This window comes from Numenius arquata, chromosome 10, assembly GCF_964106895.1.
Source record: "Numenius arquata chromosome 10, bNumArq3.hap1.1, whole genome shotgun sequence".
NCBI classification, from domain to species: domain Eukaryota; kingdom Metazoa; phylum Chordata; class Aves; order Charadriiformes; family Scolopacidae; genus Numenius; species Numenius arquata.
Genome location: NC_133585.1, coordinates 7,763,389 through 7,789,314, shown reverse-complemented (window position 1 = coordinate 7,789,314; position 25,926 = coordinate 7,763,389). Strand labels below are relative to the sequence as shown.

The 25,926-nt window shown below is 34.5% G+C and overlaps 1 protein-coding gene across 12 annotated transcripts in view; it reads left to right on the top strand.

Moving 5' to 3' along the window:
• Window positions 1-25,926, top strand: part of KCNMA1 (potassium calcium-activated channel subfamily M alpha 1) — a 479,530-nt gene that overhangs the window by 360,224 nt on the left and 93,380 nt on the right. For 4 of the 12 annotated variants that reach the window (XM_074155313.1, XM_074155308.1, XM_074155305.1 and 1 more), the window contains 4 exons: window positions 676-744; window positions 4,840-4,851; window positions 13,462-13,548; window positions 16,779-16,855. In XM_074155313.1, coding sequence (XP_074011414.1) covers window positions 676-744; window positions 4,840-4,851; window positions 13,462-13,548; window positions 16,779-16,855 — 245 coding nt within the window. Of the gene's footprint in view, window positions 1-675; window positions 745-4,839; window positions 4,852-13,461; window positions 13,549-16,778; window positions 16,856-20,361; window positions 20,371-25,926 lie in introns of all 12 variants that reach the window. The other 8 variants (XM_074155312.1, XM_074155311.1, XM_074155307.1 and 5 more) reach the window with 3 other exon arrangements.

The following is a 25,926-nucleotide window of genomic DNA, read 5'->3' as shown; positions in this document are numbered from 1 at the left end:
AATGCTTGGTTTCTTTGTTTATTCTCAGAGAGCCTATTAGCTTGAAGCAAATGGTATTATGCTAACTCATAGTTCTGCAAGTCTACGAATATCACCTTTGACTTGTAATAAAGTCACTTGTACAGACTTTTACAACTGAAAAAAATGTGTATTACAGTATCGGGATGTACTTCCCATATATTGGTCAGCAATTTCTTCCAGTCATGTGGTTCTTCTGTGACAGTAGTTGGCAAATATTGACTTATTCATAGTGTACTCTCATTTTAGTTCAGTACATACATATTTTCTAAGGAATGCACACTACAGTCAACATATGGCTGAATTCTGGCAAAGTTTTGAAAAATTTCCTCAAGGTATCCACAACGATAGCCAAATGCAATTTTATGTTGTGTATCATAACCTTTGTTATTATTGATTAAGTAGACTTAGTAACGTAGTGTTGGTGCTTATGCTACTGTTCTCAACTTGTCAGTTTATAGTTTTAGGAAAATATGTGTTCATTATCTTCAAAATAGAAAGGCCTTAATATGTGTTCTGTATATACCTAACTGAAATAATGGGAAAAGATGTCGGTGTAAGTTCTCTTAGTGTAAGACAATACATACCCTTCAGCCATCTCTACATATGTGATGTTGGTTGTGAAAAAGGACTAACTCTTGGCTTCTCTTCCTGCAGACTGGTGTTTGCGAAACTAAAGCTCTTAATGATAGCCATAGAATACAAGTCGGAAAAACGAGAAAGCAGGTATGTCCAATGCCTACAAATGTTAAAGTTCTGGAATGCACTGTCAAGAATTCTGCCTGCTTTTTTTTTTTTTTTCAGAATGAGCATAGCTATTATATATTTGAAACATTTCAGAGTATAATTAGCATGCCATCACATTACACCATTTCACATAGCGCTGAAAGGCTTTTATTTCTGCCCTGTTCTTCTTCCCCAAAATTAATTTAAGTTGGAAAATTTAGTAGAAGGTGGGGGGGCAGTGATACATATGTCCTATCTCCAGAAGTGCAATTCATTTTTACTTAAAAAAAATTGCCTTACACTGTTCATAGTCTCTCAGTTATAATTATTTTACTGAAAATGGAAAAGTGGAAAACAGAAGTGATATCAAAACTCATTATGGCTATGTGTATTCTCAGAATAATAATTTCATTTAAATGACTTTGGAAGAACCTATTTAGATAGGATACAGAATAAACAGAAATACAAGATGAACATAGTATTTATATGATATCTTTTCTGACAAAACTTGCAGATATGAATAACATCATGAAACTGGATAAGATTAATTTAACCTTGAAATTACTAGCTGGCTGACTCCTGTCCTTCACCAATAAGAAAAAATATAAATCATTATTCTTAGTACAGATTCACAGACAGGAAAAGAAGTGTTTCTTGTGGTTTTTTTGTACCAAAAAATCATAAAAATCGAAGTGAACATTGGAGTCAATCTTCTATCAACTTGTCTACCAGTGCTTTACAAAACATTCATTTTTGTATAACAAAAACGTTATAAATGTGCTCTGCAATGTGTGGAGGGGCATACAATAAAAACGTGACAATACTGACTCTGAGCTGAATTTTATTGTCCTCTATCAAAATTTATATTCTGTACTCCTATAGTAAATCTGGAATGATACAAAATAGTTAATCTTATTTTTGACCACTAATTACCTAAAACTTTTGAGGGCAATTGTTTCTCCTCACAGGAGAACCAATTCTGTCTTTTGAGCTCATGCCACAATTTCTGAGGGTTTAAAAGTTCATTTCAATGTTTATTATTATATGTTGTCATTTTTCTTTATTTTCATGCCCTATAGTTGGTTTTGCTTGATTCTTTCCTATGTTATAAAGTGATATGTGAAGTGGTGTATGTGCTATTGGATATTATTTTTGTCCACACTATGCTGATTAAGAAATCCTTTTTTTCTTTTGAAATATCAGATTTTTTTAATGTTTCCAGCTCCCATGGGCTCTTGAAATACTTTTCCATTGAATGATCTCATTCCGCATTAGCTAATATAAAGAAAATTATTTATTATTCTTTTGTCTCTGAACAGTTTAATCTTTTCCTAGAAAAAAAAAAAAAAAAAAAGGTAGTAACAGCAGTGGAACCATTTAACAGATTTTGCCTTTCCAGTATTAGAAAGTATTTGTTTTCTGTTGGTTTTCCTAAGAAGTATTGCCCAACATTAGGATGTCATTACTTCAGTTGTCATTTACTCGCATAAGTGCTAATATTACAGTCTTTTTCAGTAATAACAGATAATTCATGGCTTCCATATCATTCTTTGCACTAACTTCAGTGGGAGTTGGATTGAGTTCTTAATCACAAGGTGATGCAGAGGATCCCACAAAAAGTAACACAATGTGATACAATCATATATTCCTTCTTACTTAAAGCCACCAGGTAACAGTTCACAATTAATTAATTTGGTAAAAAAGAGCCTGAAAATTGCAGGAAACAATACTAACAAAGGGATGTTAACAGCTGGATTTTGTGAATATGAATGTAACAAGAGGAGAGCATGTAAGCTAGATATTCACATTTTCTTATAAGCCTGACCCATAGTAGTATCTGCTGACTTTATTAACCAGTGATGATCTTTTTTGTCACTGTTTGTTGAATCACAGAGCTACTTGTAGCATATCTTTATTGTTCTACTTGTTCCTGTGCGCTTCAACCCAAATATTTTAAGTACCATTTAACCACATTTGTGGTTTTCTGAGCTGAACCCTTTTAGTCTAACATGAAAGGTAATGGAACAAAACTTCAATTTCTCACTTACATTTCCTTGCATCTTATTAAAGGAAAAGACATGGAATTAAGATAAAAATTAGAATAACAGTTTACAAGTGCAAGCTGTCTTTGATCAAGATAAATTTGTCATTTGCTAGTTATGTTTGTGATGGTGACTTGGAAATACTTTATTCTACTTCATATCTTAAGTTCTTCATTGGTAACTCTTCATAAAGGTGAAGGGGGAACCAATTACGGGTCCCTTTTATCTTTCACTCTTTATGAGAGTGACCAACAGGAGATATGTGCTGATTTATTTTATGATAATAGAGTCATATTCTGCAAAACTATTGAGAAGTTTTACAGAGTTTACAATTTAGAGCAACAATGATTAATGTAAATAAAAACGTAGTATATTATCTTGGTATCACCCTTTTATTAAGAGCTAATATTTCCAGCTATAGCCGGGACAGGTCTAGGACCAGTATTTTCAGGAACAGGGGAAATTTTCCAAGCATTCTTTCTGCCTAAGGGATGAGAAGATCTTACTCCCACCAGTTCAATTTTTGTTACTAGTCATAATAGAATATCTATACAAGTAAATTATATATCTGATTTTTATTTACACAGGGAGTTTCCTTTTCAGATTAGTTTCATCTGCCTTCATTACTTTGCACTCAGAGCTAAAGCAACACAAAGTGAATTCAGAAGTTCATGCAGCTCTCAAAAGTGGTAATGTGAGGGCATTCTAGATTTCCTAATCCCCTCTCTAAATTTCCACCTCAGCATTAAGGATAAATCCGAGTACCACTTTAAGTCAGTGGCAGAATTTTCATTTACTTTAATGTCTTCATTATGTGTAGAATGGCATAAATATTATTTACCTATGCACTTTTTTTCCCTAGGCAGTCTCCTAAATGTTGGTCTTCTAAAGCTTTCTGATTCTGTTAACTCTACCGTAGGGAATTTGAGATCAATAGTAATTATAAATCATCAGCACTCTATGCAAGCTAATATTAATGTACATATCAGCAGGAGCTGAGCTTTCTGCTTGCAGTTGGATTTTCTCTCTTTTTTTACTGACTCCTAATAAAGCTACACAAAACAGTAAGCACACCTTGATAACAAGTTTTGACAGTATTAGACTGTTAATTAGAAACAATTTATGATTTTACAAGATTGCTTAAAAGCAGAATTTAAAAGTTTTCAAGCTTAAATATAGGTGACAGTCATAGATATGATAAATACAAACTCATTTTCAAATAATGGGTAAAGTATCTGTAGAATGTTTATCTTTTTATGCAACTGTTTCTCACTAGGTTTTCTTAAAGATTAATTAAAATAACCATGATTAGATTCTATTATTTTTTTTTACTTTTCCATTTATATACTTAATGATATTTAAATTATTAACTGCTCAGTTATCAAAGAAACCTCTGAGTTTACAAAAGGTGACTGAATTTACTGGGTTTCTGACTGGCTACTAAGGTGTGCACTTTAGTAGTTCCAGGTCACAATATGAGTTAGCCATTCCTTCATCTCCAATTAGTATCTGGGAATGTTATAACCAGTTATTAAGAGAAGGAAGCACTTCTTAAATAAGTTTTCGTGTCCCTGATGCAAGCCAAATACATTAGCTTAAAAAATGGTCTTTCTTAGTTTATTTGTAGAGGGGTTTTGTTTCTTCTGTAGAAAATAAGCTAAAGGAACATGGAGAACATCAACCTGAAAATGTCCCAGCAGAACTTGCTGAATAGATAGCAAAACATATCAGTTCGAGCTGCAGACATTCAAACTCATCATCCCAAATCCCTTTTAGAGATACTTTTGCCTTCCTTTTTCCCCTTAATTTTTTTCTTTTTTCCACATAAGTAAGCAAGAAGGAAAGCCTAACCAGGATTCTTCCCTCCTTCACCCTGTGTTTACTCCTCTTGTTAAATTTTCTCTTTGTCTATCATATATTTGTTCTCATTCTCAGCAGAAAAACCTTTGAGCCTTGAAGACTTTTAAATAAAGGGTTTTTTTGCTTTTGCTTTGGTGTCAGTTGGTTTCTTATCAAAGTGTTTGATTTGCAATTTTTTTCTTGTCGTTTGCAGAAGCCGAAAGCGGTATGCCCTCTTCGTTACCTTTCCTTCCAACCTCAATCCTACCTCCACTCCTTCTAACTTCAGGACTAATTCCTTGCCAAGAACACAGGAAGATAACATCTTTGTCTATCTTTCTCTGTATATACACACACATATATACATATATATATATATTCATCTGTCTGTGTGTGTATATATATATATATCTGTGTGTATATTTATTTATGAGCCCCCAATCTCAAAGAGGAGAGAGAATAGCATTTTGTCTCTCCATTGGTTCTTGTGACTCACGCACTAACTTCTTTGCAGGAAGTACAAAATAAATCAGTATAAGTTTTTTAGGCTTTTTTTTTTTTCCCCCCTTGTGGAGTCATTGGTGTATCAGATTGTTGCATCAGAAAAGCAGACTTTATTGTTAACATCTCTGCTCCTCTTTTTTCATTTGTATTGTATTGTGACGATGTATATTTCGTCTTTACCAGCCCTTGTGCTGCCATATTGTCTCCATATTCACACCTTCATTTATGTCCTTCTTTCCCCAGAGTCTTCCTTCAAAACATGTCTTACAATACAGTAGTTCGTGTTCTCTTGTAGTCTCACCTTCCATTAACAACAACCAAATACCTGATTCTTTGCATTGCTAGTCCTGTTTTGAGCCCAGTTATTCATAATACAGTACTCATTAAAGCTATTGTACTGTTCCAGTGAAAGCGTCATGGATAGTTTGTATTATACGTCACATTCATTTTAATGAGCTCATTTATGAATATGTTACTGAATGTGTTTGTTTCTCAGTTTTGGTTTTTCTTTGGGATGGCACGTTTTGCATTTTCTTTTGGTATACCATGCTGTGAGCCCCTTTCTAGTCTACATTCTATCTTGCTGCTGTTGGTTTGGATGATGTAAATATGGCATGCTCTTCCATATCCTCTTCCCATCTCTCCTCCCCCTTCCAGCTTTGTTTTTCTAATTGCTTATAACGCTCTCTCTGACTGTCAGTGGTGCTCTTTGGAATCCTCTTCTCATTGTCCGGACATTTCAATTTCCTTCACCATACTCTCCAGACTTTACTTTCCATGTCTCTTCTGTTGCGTGTGTTGTATGTGTTATGTTTATTTAATTTTTAGTCTTATTCTTCTGTGGTTTCTGAGTAGATGTGTGAAAAGAGAGGTGGCTTCCTGTCAGTTTGGCATTATTGATATGATCCAACTGCAGAGAAGTTACTGCAACACTTAGCATCTTCAAGGATCTGCAGTTGTTGCACCTCTACTTCGCTTCTTGCTTTTAAGTATATATTATCTTGTGGTGAAGGCATGTTAACGCTGGCATGATGAGCAATATGAAAAAGTGTTGTACCAAGTGAAGTTGCTTGCTCCCAGAATAAAATATATTGTGCTGTTTCATTGTACTGATAATCAATCACTTCTGGAACCAGAAGGAATAATTTAATTGTTTCAAAGTGTATTGAATTCATCAGCACTGTTGAACTAGTTTGGACTATGCCCCAATGAAATACCTTATGCACGTCCTGTAGACCATGATGTTAGTAGTTGCTATTGTAAAGAACTTAACTCCTGGGAGCAACCTTTTATATGCTTATAGTAATTAAGCTTTAATATACGGTAGCATGTAATGTGCACTGTGTCTTTTGCCTTGTATTCTTTTTAGTGTCTTACTGGATTTTTCTGTGTAGAGCAATATGGATCTGAATTAACATCAATGATAGAGCCCAGAAGAAAGAAGCAATACTTGTGAACTCACAAGCAGTGTGAAGCTGGTATGCACGCAACTCCCACTGTGGGATTTGTGCACCTACCCTCACACTCCACTTCAAAACATACTCTGAAACAAAAAATATTGTCTCAAACTAATTTTCTTAATTCTAATTCTATATTTTTGTGAGTGACATGGTACATTTTAAAAGGCCATTATGCTAATAGTGGTGCATTTCATCTGGGCATGGCATGAAACAATCAAGAAAAATAGTTGGTTTTATTTAAAAATGTGGTAGCTATAGTCAGTAATACCACATAGTCTTGTTTTAGATACTGTATTAATAGTACTTAAACAATAGTATATCTTCCTGATTACTAGATGATATTGCTACTGTTTTAGTCGCATGGGGAATGGTACAGTACATCTACCACAAGGTTTAAAACAGAGTTGTTAAAGCTCTTGTCATTTGTTTAGTCAAAATTTTGCTGTTTGTGTTTCATTTAATTCAACAATTAATCTTTTTGTTTTTTAGACAAGAATGGTGGCAGTTACAAGAGTAGCCATAAAACTGAAAAAAAAAAAAGGGAGTGTTACTGAATCAGTCAAGTTTCCTTGATGCAGGAATGAACTGATTGGTCACTGATCATGGGATTCATCTCACCTAACTTTCAATCTAAAAGTTGTATGTCTAATCTTGTAGTTATCCAGACATAGTCCGTGATTGTAAGGGAAGAAAGAGGCAGTTCTTGAAAGCAGCTTCCATTCTAAGACAGATGAGATGAATCTCACCTTTAGTGCTGTCTAAAATGTAACCTTGAAAGTAAAAACAAAGAAGAATAGTACATAACTGAGGCTCCTGACAAGGAAAATTCTTTAAAGAGCTCTTCCAGTGTATGTCTCTACTGATTGACTTTATCTATGTCTTCCAGTTTTTAGTCTTCATATAGTGCTGCTTAAAATGTTGTTACCCTTGCCTATTTTCTGTGCTGTTCTTGCTGAGCTTCTCCACATGCCTTTGTCAGCTCAGTTTTAAGACTTTTACTGCACCTCTTCCATCTTAATAAGATCCCTGATTTTTTCTCAGAGAAGGCTGACAGTTATACAAATCTGAGAGTCATCTATGGTATAAATGCTTTGTCTAGATTAAGAGTTCAAAGTTATGTCCATTTACCACTTCAGCAGTAGTGGAAGCCTACTCAGTTTCAAGCTGTGCAAAGTAAATTGTGGAGCCATGCCACTTAGCATGTGGCCTACCAATAAACACATACAGTGTAACAATGGTTCAGAATCTAAAGATGCTTGGTTGTTTTTTCCATGTGGTTCACATAGAAGATAGCTGAATATTATAGAAAGCTACAGGAAATATTTTTCATCTTCTACTGAAATTTTTTAGAAATAATGTTTTATATATTCTAATACCATGAAAAGGTATCGGCCATCAAGATTTCTAATGTCGTTTCAACCCAATACACATCATTTGAGTCTAACGTGTATGATATTTGAAAGCAGGAGATGAATAAAAATCACTCAACATCAGAAACGAGTAAAAAATATACAGTTGGAGGGAATTAGTCTTGCGCCAAAGTGTTCCCAAATTGTCCTGCAATTCAAACCTCCAACTGTCAGGTTCTTCATCAAAAATCTTTATCAGCAAAACATGGAAGACTTGAAATTAGTATTCAAAACTTTAGCTCACTTTTAATGCTTCAAGGGAAGACAATATGGTATTCTTTATCTAGGTCAGAATATTGTTGTATTGTGCAGCCAATCATCCATGCACTACTAAAAAGGTATTGAGCAATACTCATGTTCTGGGGTAGTTTCAGGTAAATAAGAATGGATGAGCAGGTATTTACATGTATCTGTATTTTACTGAAGGTAGCACGTATACTTAAAACAACAGAAAGATATAATCTAAAAAGTGAGCGAATTGATGAAAAATAACACACTGTCACGAGTTACTAGCAGATAGCTATTCTCCTATGACATATAAAAAAGTCATCATGTCCAATCCTAACTTTTCATTGAGCAATTTATGTAAGGAGATCCATAAGAGTTTGTCTAGAATTTTTGTGACCACATTGAATTTTTTTTTTTTTTTTAAACTGTGCATCTCAAATGTGCACTAATTCCCATTTTTGCTTCACCTGCTTATATTTCAGTCAGTCTGGGAACTAATTTTCAACTTGTATAAATGCTATTGATCCTGATTCTTTCCTGAACTTTGTGTTCAATGTCAGGTTGGATGGGGCCTTGAGCAATCTGTTCCAGTGAAAGATATCCCTTACCATGATGGGGGGTTGGAACTAGATGATCTTTAAAGGTCTCTTCCAAGCCAAACCATTTTATGATTCATTCTATGACTACTGAGAATACAACTGAATTCAAGGGTGATTTCTACGTTTTCAATGTGTGACATTTTCATTGCTCTGAGATGCGTGATCTTGCATCTAGTCACTAAGTGACTCTTGTTTAGCAAATTGACTTTTTCTAGACATCAGATAACCATAAAGAAAAGATTTATAAACTTCATATTTTGTTCCACAAGTGGCTTGCAAATTGTTGTATTATCAGAGAGTAATGGAACTGGCTTCTCCTAAGTTCATGCTGGTGAAGTACATTAAGTTCCCGTTAAACACATTAAATCATATTTAATCTATGCGTATTCTATTTACATGGCTGTAATTGCCATGTGTTCTAAATGTTCATGTGTGAAGGAGCAAGCAAGTCAAAAGATAATCTTTGGTTTTTGCAGTGACATGTGACCCCTGTCACGAAAAGCTTTGTCCTGAGGAACGTGTTTCTGGAACTGGAATTGTTAAGGAAATTATGACTTAAAGTTTTTTGAACTTGCTATTACTTCATTAGTTTCTGAGGTAATCTAAACTAGAAATGTTATAAAATTATAAAATTTGATCAAGATCTTAGAAGCTTTTGAAGTATTTGGCATTCCTTCCTTGATTTCATGAGCTAATTTAGGAGATAAAAGAATAAAATTATATTTTATGATAAGAACTTATATTTGGAAAAATCAGGGATGTCATTTTCAACGGCATTTTTTTCCAATGCATGGCACAGAATGCATATGGATTAGCTATACATATGGATATTGGATGTAATGAGTTTCTGTCCTTTTGTCCCTTTTCCTACTTTGCCATGTACTTATCTTCTCAGCTGTGGGGCGATATATATCATATTTTCATGAGCTGCTTAAACAGATACATGCATCTCTAAATAACTGATGGATGCATTCTTCTTGGTATGCTCATAAGCCTGTTTTATTTTTCTCTGTCCTCTTTGTTCCATATATTCTATTCTTTTAATTCTAAACATTTCAGTTGCTGTACATATTATAGTGAGTGCTTATCAAGGCATAACTTTGACTAATGACACTACAGGTCTCATAAGAAATAATTCAATTGCTGTTTTAATAAGCAGCTTATTTAATAAATCCATACAGAGACAGTAGAAACTGCTCATGATTTTGCTCTGGTTAAATATCAGTGTGTCTATAAACCCAAAGCTTTAAAAGCCTTTGCTGTAACTCTTTGCCAATAGCAGTGGTGGGGCAAATTAATTTTTATTCCCAACAGAAGATTTTGCTGCTGGGGTCATACTGCATTAACTGCAATCACATCTATATTTTGTGGCTATTAATACACTGTATTAGTGAAAATAAGTACGTAGTATAAAATCTGACAAAAATAAAGTCTATACACTGACCCATCTGAATTGATTTCATGTGTCTCAGAAAACATTGAGATACAAAATCATGCTCACAATACATTATATCCTAAATGAAGCCACTTTCTTCTTTAAGGTTATGTTTGCTACCTCTTAAAAGAACCACTTCATTTGCTTATTACTTTGTCAAATATTAAGTTCTGTGCGGGCGAGTGAATATTTACATATCTACCTCAGCTTGTGAAGTTGGGGTTGTTGAGCGTTTCATAGGATTTTTTACAGTTTGGGTATGGTTTATCCATCTCTAAGAATGGGATGAGGGAAAAAAAGAAAAAGGTGGGTCTATATAAAGAGATATGCTCATCTGTTTTCACTGAAAAGCTGTAATACTTCCATGATTAAGGGCAAAGAAAGTATTTTTCTGACAGAGCAGTGCCCATTTGTACCTAAGAAAAATAGTCAACATTAACCATAGTACAAGTCTTCGCATATTTTAAAAGGAGCAGTATAGTAGAAATAAATGAGAGTAGCGTCTGTCAAAGATTTTTGAGTTCTATCAGATAAATTTTCAATAGCGGATTAAGGATTAGCATACGAAGAGGAGAGGTGGAGACTGAAACATGGATGCAGTTACACACGTGATAGAAAGTTTTGGCAGAAAGACTTTGGAGAGTTAGTGGCAGAAAGACTCTCTCCTAGTTCTTGATAAGTGACTTATCTGGGCTCACATGGGCTCGCAGGCTTAAGATTCTCAGGTTTCTTCTGTGAGTGCGCTGGTGGAGCATATGCCTCATCTCCCTTAGTAATGGCCTGTTAAGATATGTCTGTAATAGCTAGTAAGTGCTTTGGTGGCTCAAGTGACCCAAGTTTGTGCAGGGAATCTAAATTCTACAATCTGGGTGTGACTTGAGTGACTGGTTTCACATGAAGAAATTCTTGTGGTGGTGTCTGTTGGTTTGTTTTTTTTTTCTCCTGTCAGTTTTATTCTATTTTAAAACCTGTGAAATAACATTTTAAAACTGCATTAGGTAAATGTTTTGGTTGCAAGAACAACCATTAAGCCCAATACACTAACAAAAGACATACCAGATGTGAAGTTTAGCTGTGCAACTTTAATTCATCCCATTTATCTGCGTGTATAATGTAGGTGTTATTTATACCATCACATTTCATTTTTTGCAATACTACTGAAGTGTGCTGTGGAGACGAACCTGTTTTCTGTGGTGATGACTTCCATTTTCTGTAGTTCTCCTCTCCTTTTTGTTGCAAAGCTTGAAACTGTGAATGAAGGAAAAGGAAGGATATCTGGGTAAATGCTTTCTTTGAGATATAATTACTGTTCCAGACTCTGCCACAGAGTATCTTTGTGAGAGTGAGCTAATAATTTATACCAAACCTTCTACAGATGACTTCTGATTGTTTATTATTTTGGGAGCCAGAGGCTGGGCGTTTGAAAATGCTGAGCGATCTTACAGCAAAAGTCCCTAGAAGGTGTATATGGAGCTATGCAATGCTAAATGCTTCCAAAAAATGGCCTGTAGGCATCCCAAATTAATAGCTACTATATCGCATAGTGACTTGATCTCTCATTTGTAAAATGGGATAATACTATATCTTCATTCTTCTTGTAAAATAAATTACGTATTTTTGAATCTTTTGCATGCTACAGTGATGAACACTGCAGAAAAACACATAAGAAAAATATGATGGTGATTTTAAAGACAGACAAATTACATGAATCCATGTCTGCAGTAATGGCAGTAAAACACCACTGAATGAAGTTCCAGATTGTGAGAAAAAAGTAGTTTGTGGCTATTAAATTAAGAATTGTATCATAATGTCTGCATAATGGGGGCTAAATTATGGCTGCTTGACCAACCTTTTAATTCTTAACTCATGAGTGCTTTATTTTGCAGCCTGCATACTCTTTTCATAGGGCCTCGTGGGCATGTGTAATCACACAAAACAATACTCTCATTATAAAGCTTTCAAGTATATTCTTTGTCACACTAATTTATTACTAATGTATAGATAACAAATAAAATCTTGAATAAGAAACCTGCCGAGATCCATTTTCCCTCTTAACAATAACATGAAAGATTTTTGGCCTTCAAATTTTAGTAATGTATGTTTTTTCAGAAATGCACTTTATTTTTTTATATATATACTTCCCCAAAATCAATTTTTGCTAAATCCACAAGTGTTTAAATTGCTGGTAGTCTTTATTTACTGTAAATTACATATGTGTGCCATTACTACATTTTGAATTAAAAAGGCTAAGCTTTAGTGAAAAACAAAAAAAGAGAGAACTTTTGACAAGCTTAAGTTTTAGCAAGTCAAAAGCTTAGTGTATTACACATTAATAATACTTACTGGAGAATATATTTACATCTCTATCTGTATAATCATATTTAGCTTGGTACGTTGCAAATTGCCTTACGTAAAATCTAGTGTTAAATTATTGTGAAAAAAACCATATTTTGTAGAGAGACATGGAGTATCTCACTTCTTGATAGCAGCTAATAATTTCCTTCATCAAATTTAGCTGAGGTTATTCTATCAGTGTGGTTGGGTTATTTTTGTTCTTCCATGGCTGCATAGCAGTGTTTTAAAAATCTTCTATTCATTTTATGTTTTTTCAGCTATCGTGACTGGTTGTCTTGTACCATTCCCCTTGAGTGTATGTGTGTATTTATTATTTTAAACAATAACATTGTATGTTCAGATAGGGGTCCCATTAACATTCTGTTTCACTAGAAATTGGCAAAAATTTGCATCAAAGGGTTTAGCTTAATAAATGGTATTTTGTATTGTTACTGAGTAGTGGTTGCTGGTTCTTCCCTTTTCACCATATTGTGAATTTTTCACCACTTTGCATGACAGAGCAAGAAAGCTGAAATGCTCAGCTTCACACACCGTGTTTCCGAGATGCTTTGTTATTTTGTATAGTCTATATTTAATGCAAAAACATAAGAAAACAGATGTAAACACTTAAATGATGTGATTATAGGTGGAGGCATGTTACTGTCTCAAGATTAAGTTTTTGTTAAAAGCATGTGAAACTGTTATTTGATTGGAAATTTCAAAGAAGAATGGCTTAAAATTTCCTTCCAGCCTTTCCTAACTAGTGGGTCCCCTATAACAGAACCAAATAAAGCTATTTTGGAACATCCAGTTAAAAGTAATCTAAACTTATGCTTTTGTTGTTTTTGTTCTTGTTTCACTGAGCAGTATATTAATCAATCCTGGAAACCATGTCAAGATTCAAGAAGGTACTTTAGGATTCTTCATTGCAAGTGATGCCAAAGAAGTAAAAAGGTAATTCTTTTTTTTTTTTTTTTTTTCTTGAAATGTAAACATATTATGTGTAAACACCTCAGCTAATTTTTGTTATTATCTGTTTAAAGATTCTCAGGGGGAACTGAGGTGGTACCCTAGTGAACCAACCATGTGTGCATGCCATTTTCTTAATTATACTCCCAAATATCAAGGAAATGAAATAATTTTACAGCAGATGTGAAAAGAAATTAAGCTTTTTTTTTTTTTTTTCTGAGTCCTACTAGAAAATGTATAATATTTTGATCTGATTTCTCTATAATTAATTTATCTCAGTGGAATTACTTTGAGAGAGGACAAGGATTAGAGTTTTGTCCAAGTTTCAGGCTTAGGGTAGTTCTTATTTACATAGACACTAGCAAATTTTTGATGTGAGCAAGCTACTGTATACATTCAATAATTGGATTAACAGAATAATATTTCTGTGTAATTTTCTTTACTGGAACTGCATAATCTGTGGCCTTATAATAATAAATCAAATTACAATGGTGCAGTATATCCCAACCATTGTAGACAACTTGCTGGTTTGTTGTATTTGGCTGTATGAGATTTGGGTTGAATGAAGAGAGTTTTTTACACTATTTTGTTTAAGAACTAAGCATGTACTCTTGTTTGTTAGGAGTATACTATGTTTGGAAGGAATAAAAGCAATGTGACAATAATTTTTAAAAATAATAATTATTCAATGTCTGTAAGATTTAAGAAAAAATCCTAAAAAATTAGTGTTTGCAGCTGAGTGCTTCCTCATAGTTTATATCCTTGTTATAAGTTATGCTATCAAGAATTTGATTTTTACTTGATGATCTCCTTGAGTTAGATATTTTAACTAAATCCTGTACTTAGAATGATAAAATATTCAAATTATAAACTTTACGAAGTCCTAAACTTTTTATGATTAAATTACAGTGAAAATAATATTTAAACAATGCATGTTTGCCACAAATATTTAAAGAAAGTCAAAACGTGGAAACAGTGAAATAACTGAAAACTTGAATTTTATTTTCATTGAAAGAGCTAAGGTAGTTTTTGGCTAGGTGAGGCATACAGAGCAGCACAGCAGTGCTCCTGTCCTCTTATATTTCTGGTACCATTTTCAGAGTATTTGCGTCCAGCACTGCCTCAGGTGTGCTGCCTTTCAGTGTACAGTTCTTTTCCTCTCTGGTGCTTTTCTCCATTTGACTACACAGAACAGTCTTCACGTTCCTTCACTGAGATGGTAGCACTTTTTTCATTTATAAGATGTTTTACACTCTACTATGAAATTATTTCAGACTGTAAGTAGAAATTACCTGGCATAGCATTTGTAACAGGGAGAACTTGACTGTTATTAATGTGTTAATAGCAAGCAGAAACAAAATTCCCAATTCTGCCTTGCTTTTTGCAGAAGGCTTTGTTTAGAAACATGCTGCCTCCCTTGCCATGTTTCTTAGCTGTTCTGTGCAAGCCAAATGATTATCAAATGTGTTTCAACTAACAAAACCGATTATGTAAAGTGTTGTTTTCACCCTTTTGAGCTATGAATCAGAGTCAGAAAAATGTTCTAAACTTGAGATCTTTCGGAGAGGAAAAAAGTATTTTTTAATAAAGTAAAATTAAACATGTTATGTACCTGAAATTCAAATTAAATTATTCTGGTTTTGTGTTGCTGCTAATGGAGAAATTTCAGCTCCTTTAAGCTAAAGCTATTCATATTTATCAAATATATATTCCATAATGAAATATAACAGGCAATGTTAAATTACTTTTCTTGCTAGAATGACTTTTGCATTTTTAGAACAATAGTTTCACATTAGAAACAATTATACCTAGGTGATTAGCTTCATGTAAAATGTTGAGTGTTTAAATACAATACAAACTTTATGAATTGCATCTTTATTATTCTTTATTAATTTACATGTTAGTACTAAAATCAGAAATCCACATGCTTCAAAATCCATTTAATTCAACCCAATTATATAGAAGGATAATTTTATTATAGCAGTCACTTCAGGCATTTGTTCTTGACTTTGCACACAGGATTGAAGATATTCTTTAGGACATTTGTACTGCAGTAGTCTTCAGAAACATGGTCTGTAGAAATGACCTGTGTCCAGTTGCTGTCATGAAGTTTTGTGAGGGAATATTTGTGATAGTGGATTCTTGTTCAATACAGGGGCTTGCAGCTGGATTGGGGAGAAACTGTAAAAATTGGAGGCAGTTTTCTCCTCCTTGCTTGTATCTTGACGTCGACTCATGGTTTGAAAAATATTTTATTCTCATTTCCTTGGAGGAGGTTTGTTTTCATTTCATTGGTAGATGAATATTTCGAAGACCAGAAACTTCCTGCAGCAAAATATACAAATGCTCGGAGAAGGCTTTTTCAATTTACATTTTGCTTCTTGGAAATATAAGATGATTTCACAGTCTGAAAGAGTAATCTTCCTGGAAGTTTCTTGGAGAAATTAACTCTGTTACATTTAGGACTCATATCTTCCACCAGTAGCTATCTTGAATTTTTGGCTTTTTTCTGTTTAAAACCAAAATGGTTCTGCTCTATTTGGATATAAAAGGCAAAAAAAAAAATAGTCTGAATCAAGTTTATTTTAAGTTTTTTCATATATATGTTCCTTTAGGAACTTATTTTGAGTGGATTTTCCCTTCTGGTTTTGGTTGGGTTTTTTTTGTAAATAGCATATGTGTTGTTATTGCCATATTGATCTCATTGTAATCTCTCGTTGTATCCAAAATTAAGTCCTACTTGTGACCAGGCTGAAAAATTGGCCGAGGGTGCTAGACAGTCTTTACTAAAAAAAAAAAAAAAAATGGTATGTTCTATAAGAACAGAGAATTCGTTATATATATTCATTATATATAATATATTCATATATAATTCATTATATATTTCGTTTTCATGACAAAATTCATTGGATGCTCTTTTTTCTAAGATGAAAGACAAATGAACTGATACACTGTGTCATAATTATCATCCCTTCTCCCAATTACTTTTCAAGTAAAAGTATATTGAAAGAAACACTAATTTGGAGTCTTATGTTTGAAATTAATGGTCTTGCAGCAAATATTTCCTACTTTAAATGTCCAACCCTTTTCAAAGATTAAAGGAAATTAGTGCTGGCATGTTTCATTAATTTGGCACTGCAACAAGAGGAAATGTGGGACTAATTTCATTTGTATGGATTAAGAAATGTGTCAGTTTTTCCATTCTGTCTCTCTAGGGCATTTTTTTACTGCAAGGCCTGTCATGATGACATCACAGATCCCAAAAGAATAAAAAAATGTGGCTGCAAACGGCGTAAGTAATATTTCTATCACTCCCTCTCCTTTTCATGAACTGTTCAGCCTTGAAGAATATCTGTACATGCGTTTACATGTTTTACACAGTGGTACAGAAAAATTAAGAAATAAATGCATAGCAACATAGTAAGTGTCATTTACATTTCTGAAGTGCATATGTTTTTATTACATTTCACACCACTCACACCTGTTTCTTCATTAAAAAGTCCATTAGTGTCCAAAGCTAACAAAACCTGAAGAATTAAATCAAGTTAGATCTAATTGTGTAAGTTTCCGAGTTAAGAATGAGCTAACAGTGAAGTTCTGCTCTCTTTGATACCATGCGGAAATCCGGTAATATCAATAGTTTTCTGTAAAGTGAAAAACTGCTGTCTATCTTTCTGAAAATGATTTTCTAAAAGAAGAAACTAGGGAATAATATTCCATCTTATAACTATTGAAATAAGTAATTATTGAAATAAACAATTGTTTTTACTGGAGGAAGGGATCGTCTGGAAGAAATTAAATATTAGCACCTCCTACATATATCCTTTTAGAAGATTCCATAGCTGTAATGGTAATATGTGGTTTAATTAAGTTCTTAGTTCTGCTCTTCAAATTTTTTGGAAAATTTTGCATGAAGAAATAATTGAATTTTGGGATTGAGATCAGGTTTTGCATCTGTATTTTTATAAATATATTGAAATTAGCATTTTATCTGTATATACTTAGAAAGGATTTTTTGCAGGAACTGTCACAACTACATTTTGGCCAAAGATGTGTTTGACCCATGCCTATTTATAATACTGATATCAAAAGGATTTAGGGATCCATTTCTCAGTGGGTATCTGAAAATTTATGTGCGTTCTGTAGTGTTCTGCCATGAAAAAGATCATTCAGTTCAAATGTACTGATTAGGTAAATTGAAAGATATCAGAAAAATTTGATCAGGTCTATTCTACCATTACTTTTAAAAGAGAAAAATATTATTTATAGATCCAGGCATAGCGTTATCACTGCACTGCCTTAGAGGATGGAAGAAAGCCTAAGCTGCCTCTGAAACTATTCTCTGCCTTTAAGGGGTGCCTGAAATAAATAAATTCTTGAAGATGATTTTAAAAAGAAAAAGTATGTCACTGGAGTTTTTACAGAAACTCCTCTCTCCGCAAAAACCAGGAGTGTGGAACAAAGTAATATAATTGAGAGAAAACAGCTGAAACACTGACAGCAAATGGTGTTTATCCTCCCAGTAGCCACAAGGAGAGCAAGCACATGGAAAAGCATGCCTGATGTGGAAGGAATGTATGCATTGCCTAACATATTGGAAAAAAATTGTTCAAGAACAGTTTATCCATGTGAGAATGTGACCTTTGAACTGCTGCCAAAGCCAATGAGGCTGCTGAGTAAGTTCTGGTAAAGCCAGTTACAGATGCCTTGGGGTGTCTGTAACTCTCAAACCCAATCTTTTTTCCAAACTACCCAACAGTTAAAGAGAAATATGTTACCTGTTTAATTTTATCTGATTCTGTCAATATTTTATTTGTATTTTCTTCTCTGCTTCTCCTTCACATAGTGTATGCTTTTCACACATGTGCTGATTAAAAAAAAATAAAAATCCCAAAGATCTGTCACTTTAATGTGAGAGCCACGCTTTTCATTGAAATCTGTTAGAAGACAGGAATCAAAAATTAACAGTAGAAAGGGCAAGAGCCCTTTATTATACATTAGTGAAAATCAATGTAACCTCCTCAGTACTAGGAAACCAGGGAGAAAAGAGCATCCTGTGACCCAGCCAACACAATGGATATATTACCAGCAGCAGGACTATGGAGAGGGGAGAGTGACAACTCCTGTGTGTAGCACTAGGAAGTGTTCCAAATGGCATGGTCACACGTATCAGTCCAATAAATGAAAGGGTGTTGGACAGATGAAGAAACAAAATGATGTGGTTAGTGAGGCTGAAGGAGGCGGCTGTCAGAGCTGCTGCAGTGAGCAGTGAACACTAAGGAGGGAATCCTCTGATTCAGGTGAAAAAAGAAAACAAAATGGCCAGTGAGAGTAAAATCTTAAATTTCCCTTTCATTGTCTCCACTCTCTCTCCCACCATCTGCCCTCTCCCTTCTTTCCTACATATACACGCGTATGGTCACGGATAGCTCGATAGCTGGCAGCTCTCAGTACAGCTGAGAACAGCTTCCACTTAGGAGCATGCTCACAACTGTTAGGAATAATGCAATTGTGTTGCTTTCAAAGTTCTGTCAAAAATGGAAAATTTCAACAGTAATTAGTGATTTTTGGTTTCTCAAATTTTTATGACAATCTTGAGATCCCATTTATGGGACCTGATGTTTTTCTTAAAGGTAAGTCTTTACTGCATTCTGTTTTTCACATAAAATATCTTAGCTTTAGCTTTCAAATCACTAATCACTTTTGAAAAATCTTAACTATGTTATCCATCTGCAAGCTACAGAAAACATTGGTCTTAAAAATGCAGTCTAACCAAAAGAAAGCATAAATTAAGAAAACTCTTTCCCTATTGAATTAGGAAACTGTCAACTGATCTGTCAACAGCTAATATGTCACTTTGATTTTCAAAGACACTGCAAATAGTCACACACGTGTATATGTAGTCCTATATGATAAATATCTATTTTAATTAGCGAGTAACATAGCAATTAGAGGCAGCTGAGTGCAGAAAATGTGTAAGATGAAATGGAAGGTTGTATGTAAAAATATTGACACATTCAGGTGAATTAAATGTGAAAGAATGTCTTTACATAGAAAACTTAATTATGGTGGCATTAATTAATGCAGCTTCCCGTGACACTTGAAAACTACATTCTTTAATAATGCATCTGAAGTTGCACATCAATTTAGATGCTTTCTGAACATTAGCTTGTGGTATTGTTGGGGTCTAAACGTGAGTCTGACCTACATAGCCATTTGTCCAAACCTGTTAGGCCTAGTATTAATAATTCAGCGCAGATCAGTACGTTTCCACAAGACCAGGGATAATTAAAGTAACCTCGCTTTCCTTTTGCAGTTTCTTTGCCATCCCTTTCTTACTCATCCCACTCCCTGAATAACATGTGAATACTGATGTCACATTGTCCAGAGAAATGCTTGTGTGGATATTTTATTCACAGATTGTTAATATTTTTTTAATGTTTTCAACCTCTCTCCTATTCCACTTAACTGTGGTTTTTGCAGCAAGGGGCCAAATACATGTATATATTTATATAAAATGCAGCCACGTTGGGATGAAATCTCTAAACTGGATGACCTACTCCTCCTGTTTCTCTCATTTTGTGCAACAACTATGGTCTAATTCTCTATATATTTTTTCCAGTGACAGTGCTTGCTGTGAACGGTGGGGGTTGAACCCCAGAGGGGACATATCATGTGTACATTGATGTGTTTGAAGGAATTTCTTGTAATCTATGACAATTGACAAACTTTTGATTTATTTTTCCTCTTGCTGCCTTGGAACACGACCCCTACTATATTTTAACTGCACACTGATAGTGATCTATTGTGAGTAAAAATGGGTTCCCTGTAGCCCAGAGTGCGGTCCAACCTGTCTTTCTCTAGCAGAGAGTATTTTTGTTCAGTATTTGGTTCTTTTCTTTATTTATGTTGCATGTAGCAGTGACGTCATACCCACAAGTTTCTCATCGTTTACACCCACGGAGATTAGGGTGACGTTGAAGAAAATACAGCAGTTTTCCCCTCTTCCACCTTTTTGTCCCTTTTTTCCACAACCTTATTTTTTATCCCTATTTGAAAATGAGATCTTGGCAGTGGCATTTCCTTGAAATGATTCGAGAGATATCTCATGAATTTTTAGGGATCTCAGTTAGGCTGGGGTAATTACCACTATAGCACAGTTTGCCTGGTTAAGTACAATTAATTGTCAGACCCGTGTTCAATTTTTTTTCACTTGGTCTTTTCCATTGCCTTGCTGACACAGAGTAACACAGCAGTCTTTTACCATCCTTACCCAATTCCTTTCTCCCCTTTGGCAAAAAAAAAAAAAGGACGTGGGTAAAGACCAATGAATTAAATGTGTGGCTAAATTTTAATATAAGTTTATATAATATTTAGTATAAGGCTACAGATATCTTCAACAGGAAACAAGCTTCAGTGATTATTTTCCCCAGCTTTCCTGTTTTGAAATTAATTACATGAGTAGAGCCACGCTGACTTTTCAGAACCTAAGCTGTAAAGTTTTACATTATTACTATATATAAAATACAAACTTTATAGACCACTTCATGTCAATATCAGTCATACCACTTTAAAGTGTACAGAATCTATGAAGGCTCTCGTCAGCCACTTTTAGTGTGAACAGTTGTGATAATTTAAATAAGCACAGCATTGGGGGCATGGAAAGAATTTGCTGCTTAGAAATACAAGCACTGGAAAGAAATGTACTGGTTATAGGGCAGTGTTAGGATTATATGGGCTTGTTCTTTCAAACAGCAAGAGGGATCAAATATTTAATAGCTGCAGTGAGGCATTGCTGTACGAGATTGAGGCTGCTAACCATATCGTATAACTGCACCTACCCTAAATAAGTGAGGCTTTGAGATTTTTTGAACATTTCACCAGATATTCCGATTTTATTGTTTGATAATGCTTCAGGATTGGGGTATTTTTTCCTCTCTCAGCTGTATCCACCATAGGATCATGCAAAGAATCAAGGAAAAGTCGACACTCCTGGAGCTGCGTAATAAAGTGCTAGCTATCTAATTGTGATAGCCCTCATTATGATTATCGTTATTTACTATTTATCTTATTGTGGTGCCTGCAAACTACACTAAAGGATTGAGATCCTGTGTGGTAATGCCATGGTTTAACCCCAGCCGGCAACTAGAACCAGGCAGCTGCTTGCTCGCTCCCCATTTTCTCCCACCCAAGAAGGATGGGGGCAGGGGAAAAGAGGGAAAAAAGGACAGGAAAGAGAGGAAAAAAACCTTGTGAGTTGAGATAAAGACAGTTTAATAGAACCAATAACAGAAAAGGAAATATAACATTAATAATAAGAACAATAGTAGTGATGACAGGGGTCACTCACTGCCTGGTGAATTGGAATGGTCCAGAGCAGTGATTGCAGATTCCCGCCCCTCAGCTAACCCCTGTTTATATGCTGAGCATGACATCTATGATATGGAATATTTCATTGGCCATTTCATCGTTCTGTCTATACTTCTACAGGAAGTTGAAAAAAGTCCTTGAATAGTGTAAATATCACTTAGCAACAAATAAAACCAATAGGTATTATTGACATTCCTTTAATAGCAATCACCAGAAAGAAAGTTAACTCTTTCCCAGATGAAACCAGGACAGATAGAAAGCATTCAAACAGAGAACAGAAAATTCTCTAAATATCTATTTTCAGCCAATGAATGACACAGTAGAAAGATGCAGCAGCACAAAAAAGCAGATTGTGAAACAGGTCAGCATGGTAAGAATCAATACTTAATAATAAACCAGAAAGAAACTAATTTCTTTGGATAAAATGATGAATCCTATTGACGTTGAGGCAAAATACTGGAAGTAATTTGAATTTGTTTCAAGCAATATATTAATTTTAAATATGTTTCTATGTTGAGGCCTTTCTGGACTAGAGAAATTAGTTCAAATAGTAACAAACAAGTAAAAGAGCTCTTCATGCTGAGAGTATTAAAAAGAAAAGGTTGCATGGCTTTGACTTGGTTTTTTTCCATTTCCCCAATAGCTTCAGTTTGTTCAGCAATGCAGTTAGCTTTGAGAGTACGCTGGATGAGAGTCTTCTTTAAGATAATGAAGGAAAGGTCATGATCAGATTTGAAAATTAAAATGAATTGGTCTATAAACGTGCCATTACCTCTAAACCTGTGATTCGTTCTTATAGCTACTAAAATAGGGCAAAACATCCACTCAGGTCACCTGCTGTTTCTACAGTTTTGACAAAGAACAGCACCGTATGATTTTTAGCAAACAACTAACCAATTGCAAGATAGGGAACAGGATGACTTCGTGGTCTTGAAGTTGTTCTGTAAAAATTAAATGATGGAGAGATAGCTTTGCCTGTTGTGTTAAGAGAAAATAAATTCCCACAAACAGTTGAAGATATGCTGCTGTATTTTTCAGGAAACTGAAATTGTGCTGGGGGAACTCCTTCCAATATTTCAGTCTCATGATGGTAACCAGCATTGCTAAAAGGCGATCAAATCAGTCTGGTCGTCCATTAATGCTGCTGTTATTTTACTCATAGTGTGGATCATGAGAACTTGATGAATTGAAATGACACTGTATGCATTTCAATTCTTAAGTGTAATGGGACCTTTTTTTACCATTTGCTGGTCAAGAAACTTCCAGTTATCTTCTTAACCAGCTGTTATCTCATAGAGATCCACTAGATGTCCTCGTAGATCTACTTTTTGTTACTGTTGCGGTCACAGGGAAAACTGCTAAGTGATGGGTGGAATACGAGGATTGGGTAGACTGTATGGTTTAAAAAAAATAAAAATCAGCAAGGATGAAGAGATACTTTGTTCTGCTTGCTTTTTAAAAAAAAGGAGCTGTTCCTTGACATCTTAGGTAGAGAATAATCTGCAGTTTCCTTTGCTTATTTTTGCAGCTGGAAATATTTCCCATTACTGTTTGTGAACTCTAAGTAACACCTCAGATCCAGACAATCTAGAAATTTGGACTGGGATTTTTGAGTTTTTGAGGTCAGAAAGCAAGGTATTGCTAGAAGCTTAGACATCTAAAGCACATTCCTTCCTTATTAGAACGGAAGGCTATTGCCTTCTGTGAAAAATTGCAACAAAAAAAGTTTTAAAAAGTATTTATTTATAAATAATAGACAGAAATTTTGCTTTCATTTTACTCTTAACAAATCAGAAAGTGACTATTTCATCTATACCTTGTTTTGTTAGTAAATTATTTAAGTAGTCTGATTTCCGCGTCCATGATAACTTCCCCTGAAATTTTTACTAATTCATTTTAGAAATGCTGTGGGATTGTCATCATACTAAGTAGAAGGATCTGTTCTTCCTTTTCATCCATTTATTATTCAATTGAAAATAGGGCAGTAAATTCCTGTATGTCCCAACTTATATTTTCAGTAGTTGCAAATAACAGTTCTATTCAACATCCATAACATTTCTATGAATAGAAATGAGTTGATTCTTATGCAGATGCTACAGGTGTCAAATGAATTTAACACCCGCCCAGAGGCTGTTCTTAAGGTCCCCCTGTCTCTCTGATGATTCCCATTTTTTGTTAATGTTTATGGAAGTTTTATAGGAAATGGTACGTGTGTGGCTGAACCATTTAAAATCATTTCTGTCTTGTCTTTGATCTTGTCACTAGTCATCCCTGCTAATAATCCATGTTTTGTTTTATTTAAAAGAAAATAAGAATTGTATTTGGTATGAATGTAACAATGACTGTATAAAAGGAATGAAGAGTAACAGCATGTTTTCTTTCTGAAATGTATTGCTCTGATATGCAGTTGCTTATATACTGGTTGAAACCCTTATAGCAAGTCCTTTCTGCTACTTATATTTCCAGGTCCAAGCCTGTTTCCTGCATGTTAATGATGTTAAATATTAAAATGCTGCATGATCTCCAGAACAACTGATAATAATAGTTAAAAACAGTCCCTGAAAGGGCATTGCTTTTGAGAAGTGTCATGAAGTCCTTCCCCTATTGAACAGAAGGGCTTAAATTTCTTACTTCATTGGTTTAAATCTGATGACAATGGTACAAGAAGTTTTCCTTCCCAACCCTCTTTGCCCTTAAGAATGATTTCTTTTAATTTTCATAAATGTGTCCTATCCTATTATTGATTGTTGACAAGATATGGCTACAAGTAAATGAAAACCAGGGACTGTTACTAACCAATGACACAGCAGTTGAGAACTTCTGAGCAGTGTGTTTTGCTACAGCATTTCATTTAAAAAAGTCCTTCAAAACAGCTATAATTAAAACAAAATGGGCCTGCCTTTTACTTCACCTACTGTTAGCGTGTCTCACAAATGCCCTTTATTTTTCTTTCATTTCCTTAAAGCGAAAATAATAAAATAGGCATAATGGAAAGTCTTCCACATTTTTGGTAACATATTTCACTTTTCTTTTTCTGCCCAACTTTTCCATTTTAAAGAATGTGTTGGGAAGAGTTAGACAGAGGGAAACCATGGGAAAACAAATGCTGTTTTGAATTTTCTGTGTAGTTTGAATGTGTATGCATCAAAAGCTGCAGTGGAAACCTTCTTACTAAAAGCCAAGCACTGAGGAATGATGTACCATGCAATGAACAAGCCTGATGCTGCATGATGACTTTCTGAACAGCTGTAAGATAACTCTACTAGGATGCTAAAAGAACATGGCATTAGTCATGTGAGCAAAGTTTTAGAGGAATGGAGTCGCTGCTGAAGAGATCACTCATTCATCTCCCTCAATGCCTGTTTTCCACAATCATAATGTTACCCTTGCTTGACAAGTATACTGTATGGCAAGTCATCAAGGCCTTAGAACAGGACTTGACCCATTTGAGCGATTTCAATCCCTCTTCCCTGGTGACTGTGGCATTAAGAAACTGGAAAAAAAAAAAAAGAGAAATTATTTTAAATTTAATGTCATTATCATAATGCAAAAAAGACATCCTAAACTGAAGGTACAGGCCTGACAAACATTACCTTTTTTCTGCATATGCTTTTAAGGTTTTGTTTTTGCCTGTCAGTGTTCTGTTTTGTTTTTAGTATAATTGAGTCAGTTCAATCTAAACCATTACCAAAAGTGTTGGTTCAGTGCAACATGGGAAACAATCTAAGTGGCCTTTGCATTTCTTCAAACTTAAACCTACCTGTGATTCAGGTAACGTACAAAATTACACAAAGGTAATTACACATTCCCATGACTGAAGGATATAAATATTCTATTCTAACCTAGCACTCCTTTTGGAATTAGCACCTAATCTTACGTTCAGTTATTTGGTTCTCAATCTACCTTTGAATCCAGAGCAGAAAACATGCCAATGATTGGTTCAGCATGTTTCGATGGACCAATGCTCTGTGTGCTTTTGGTGATGCCTTATTT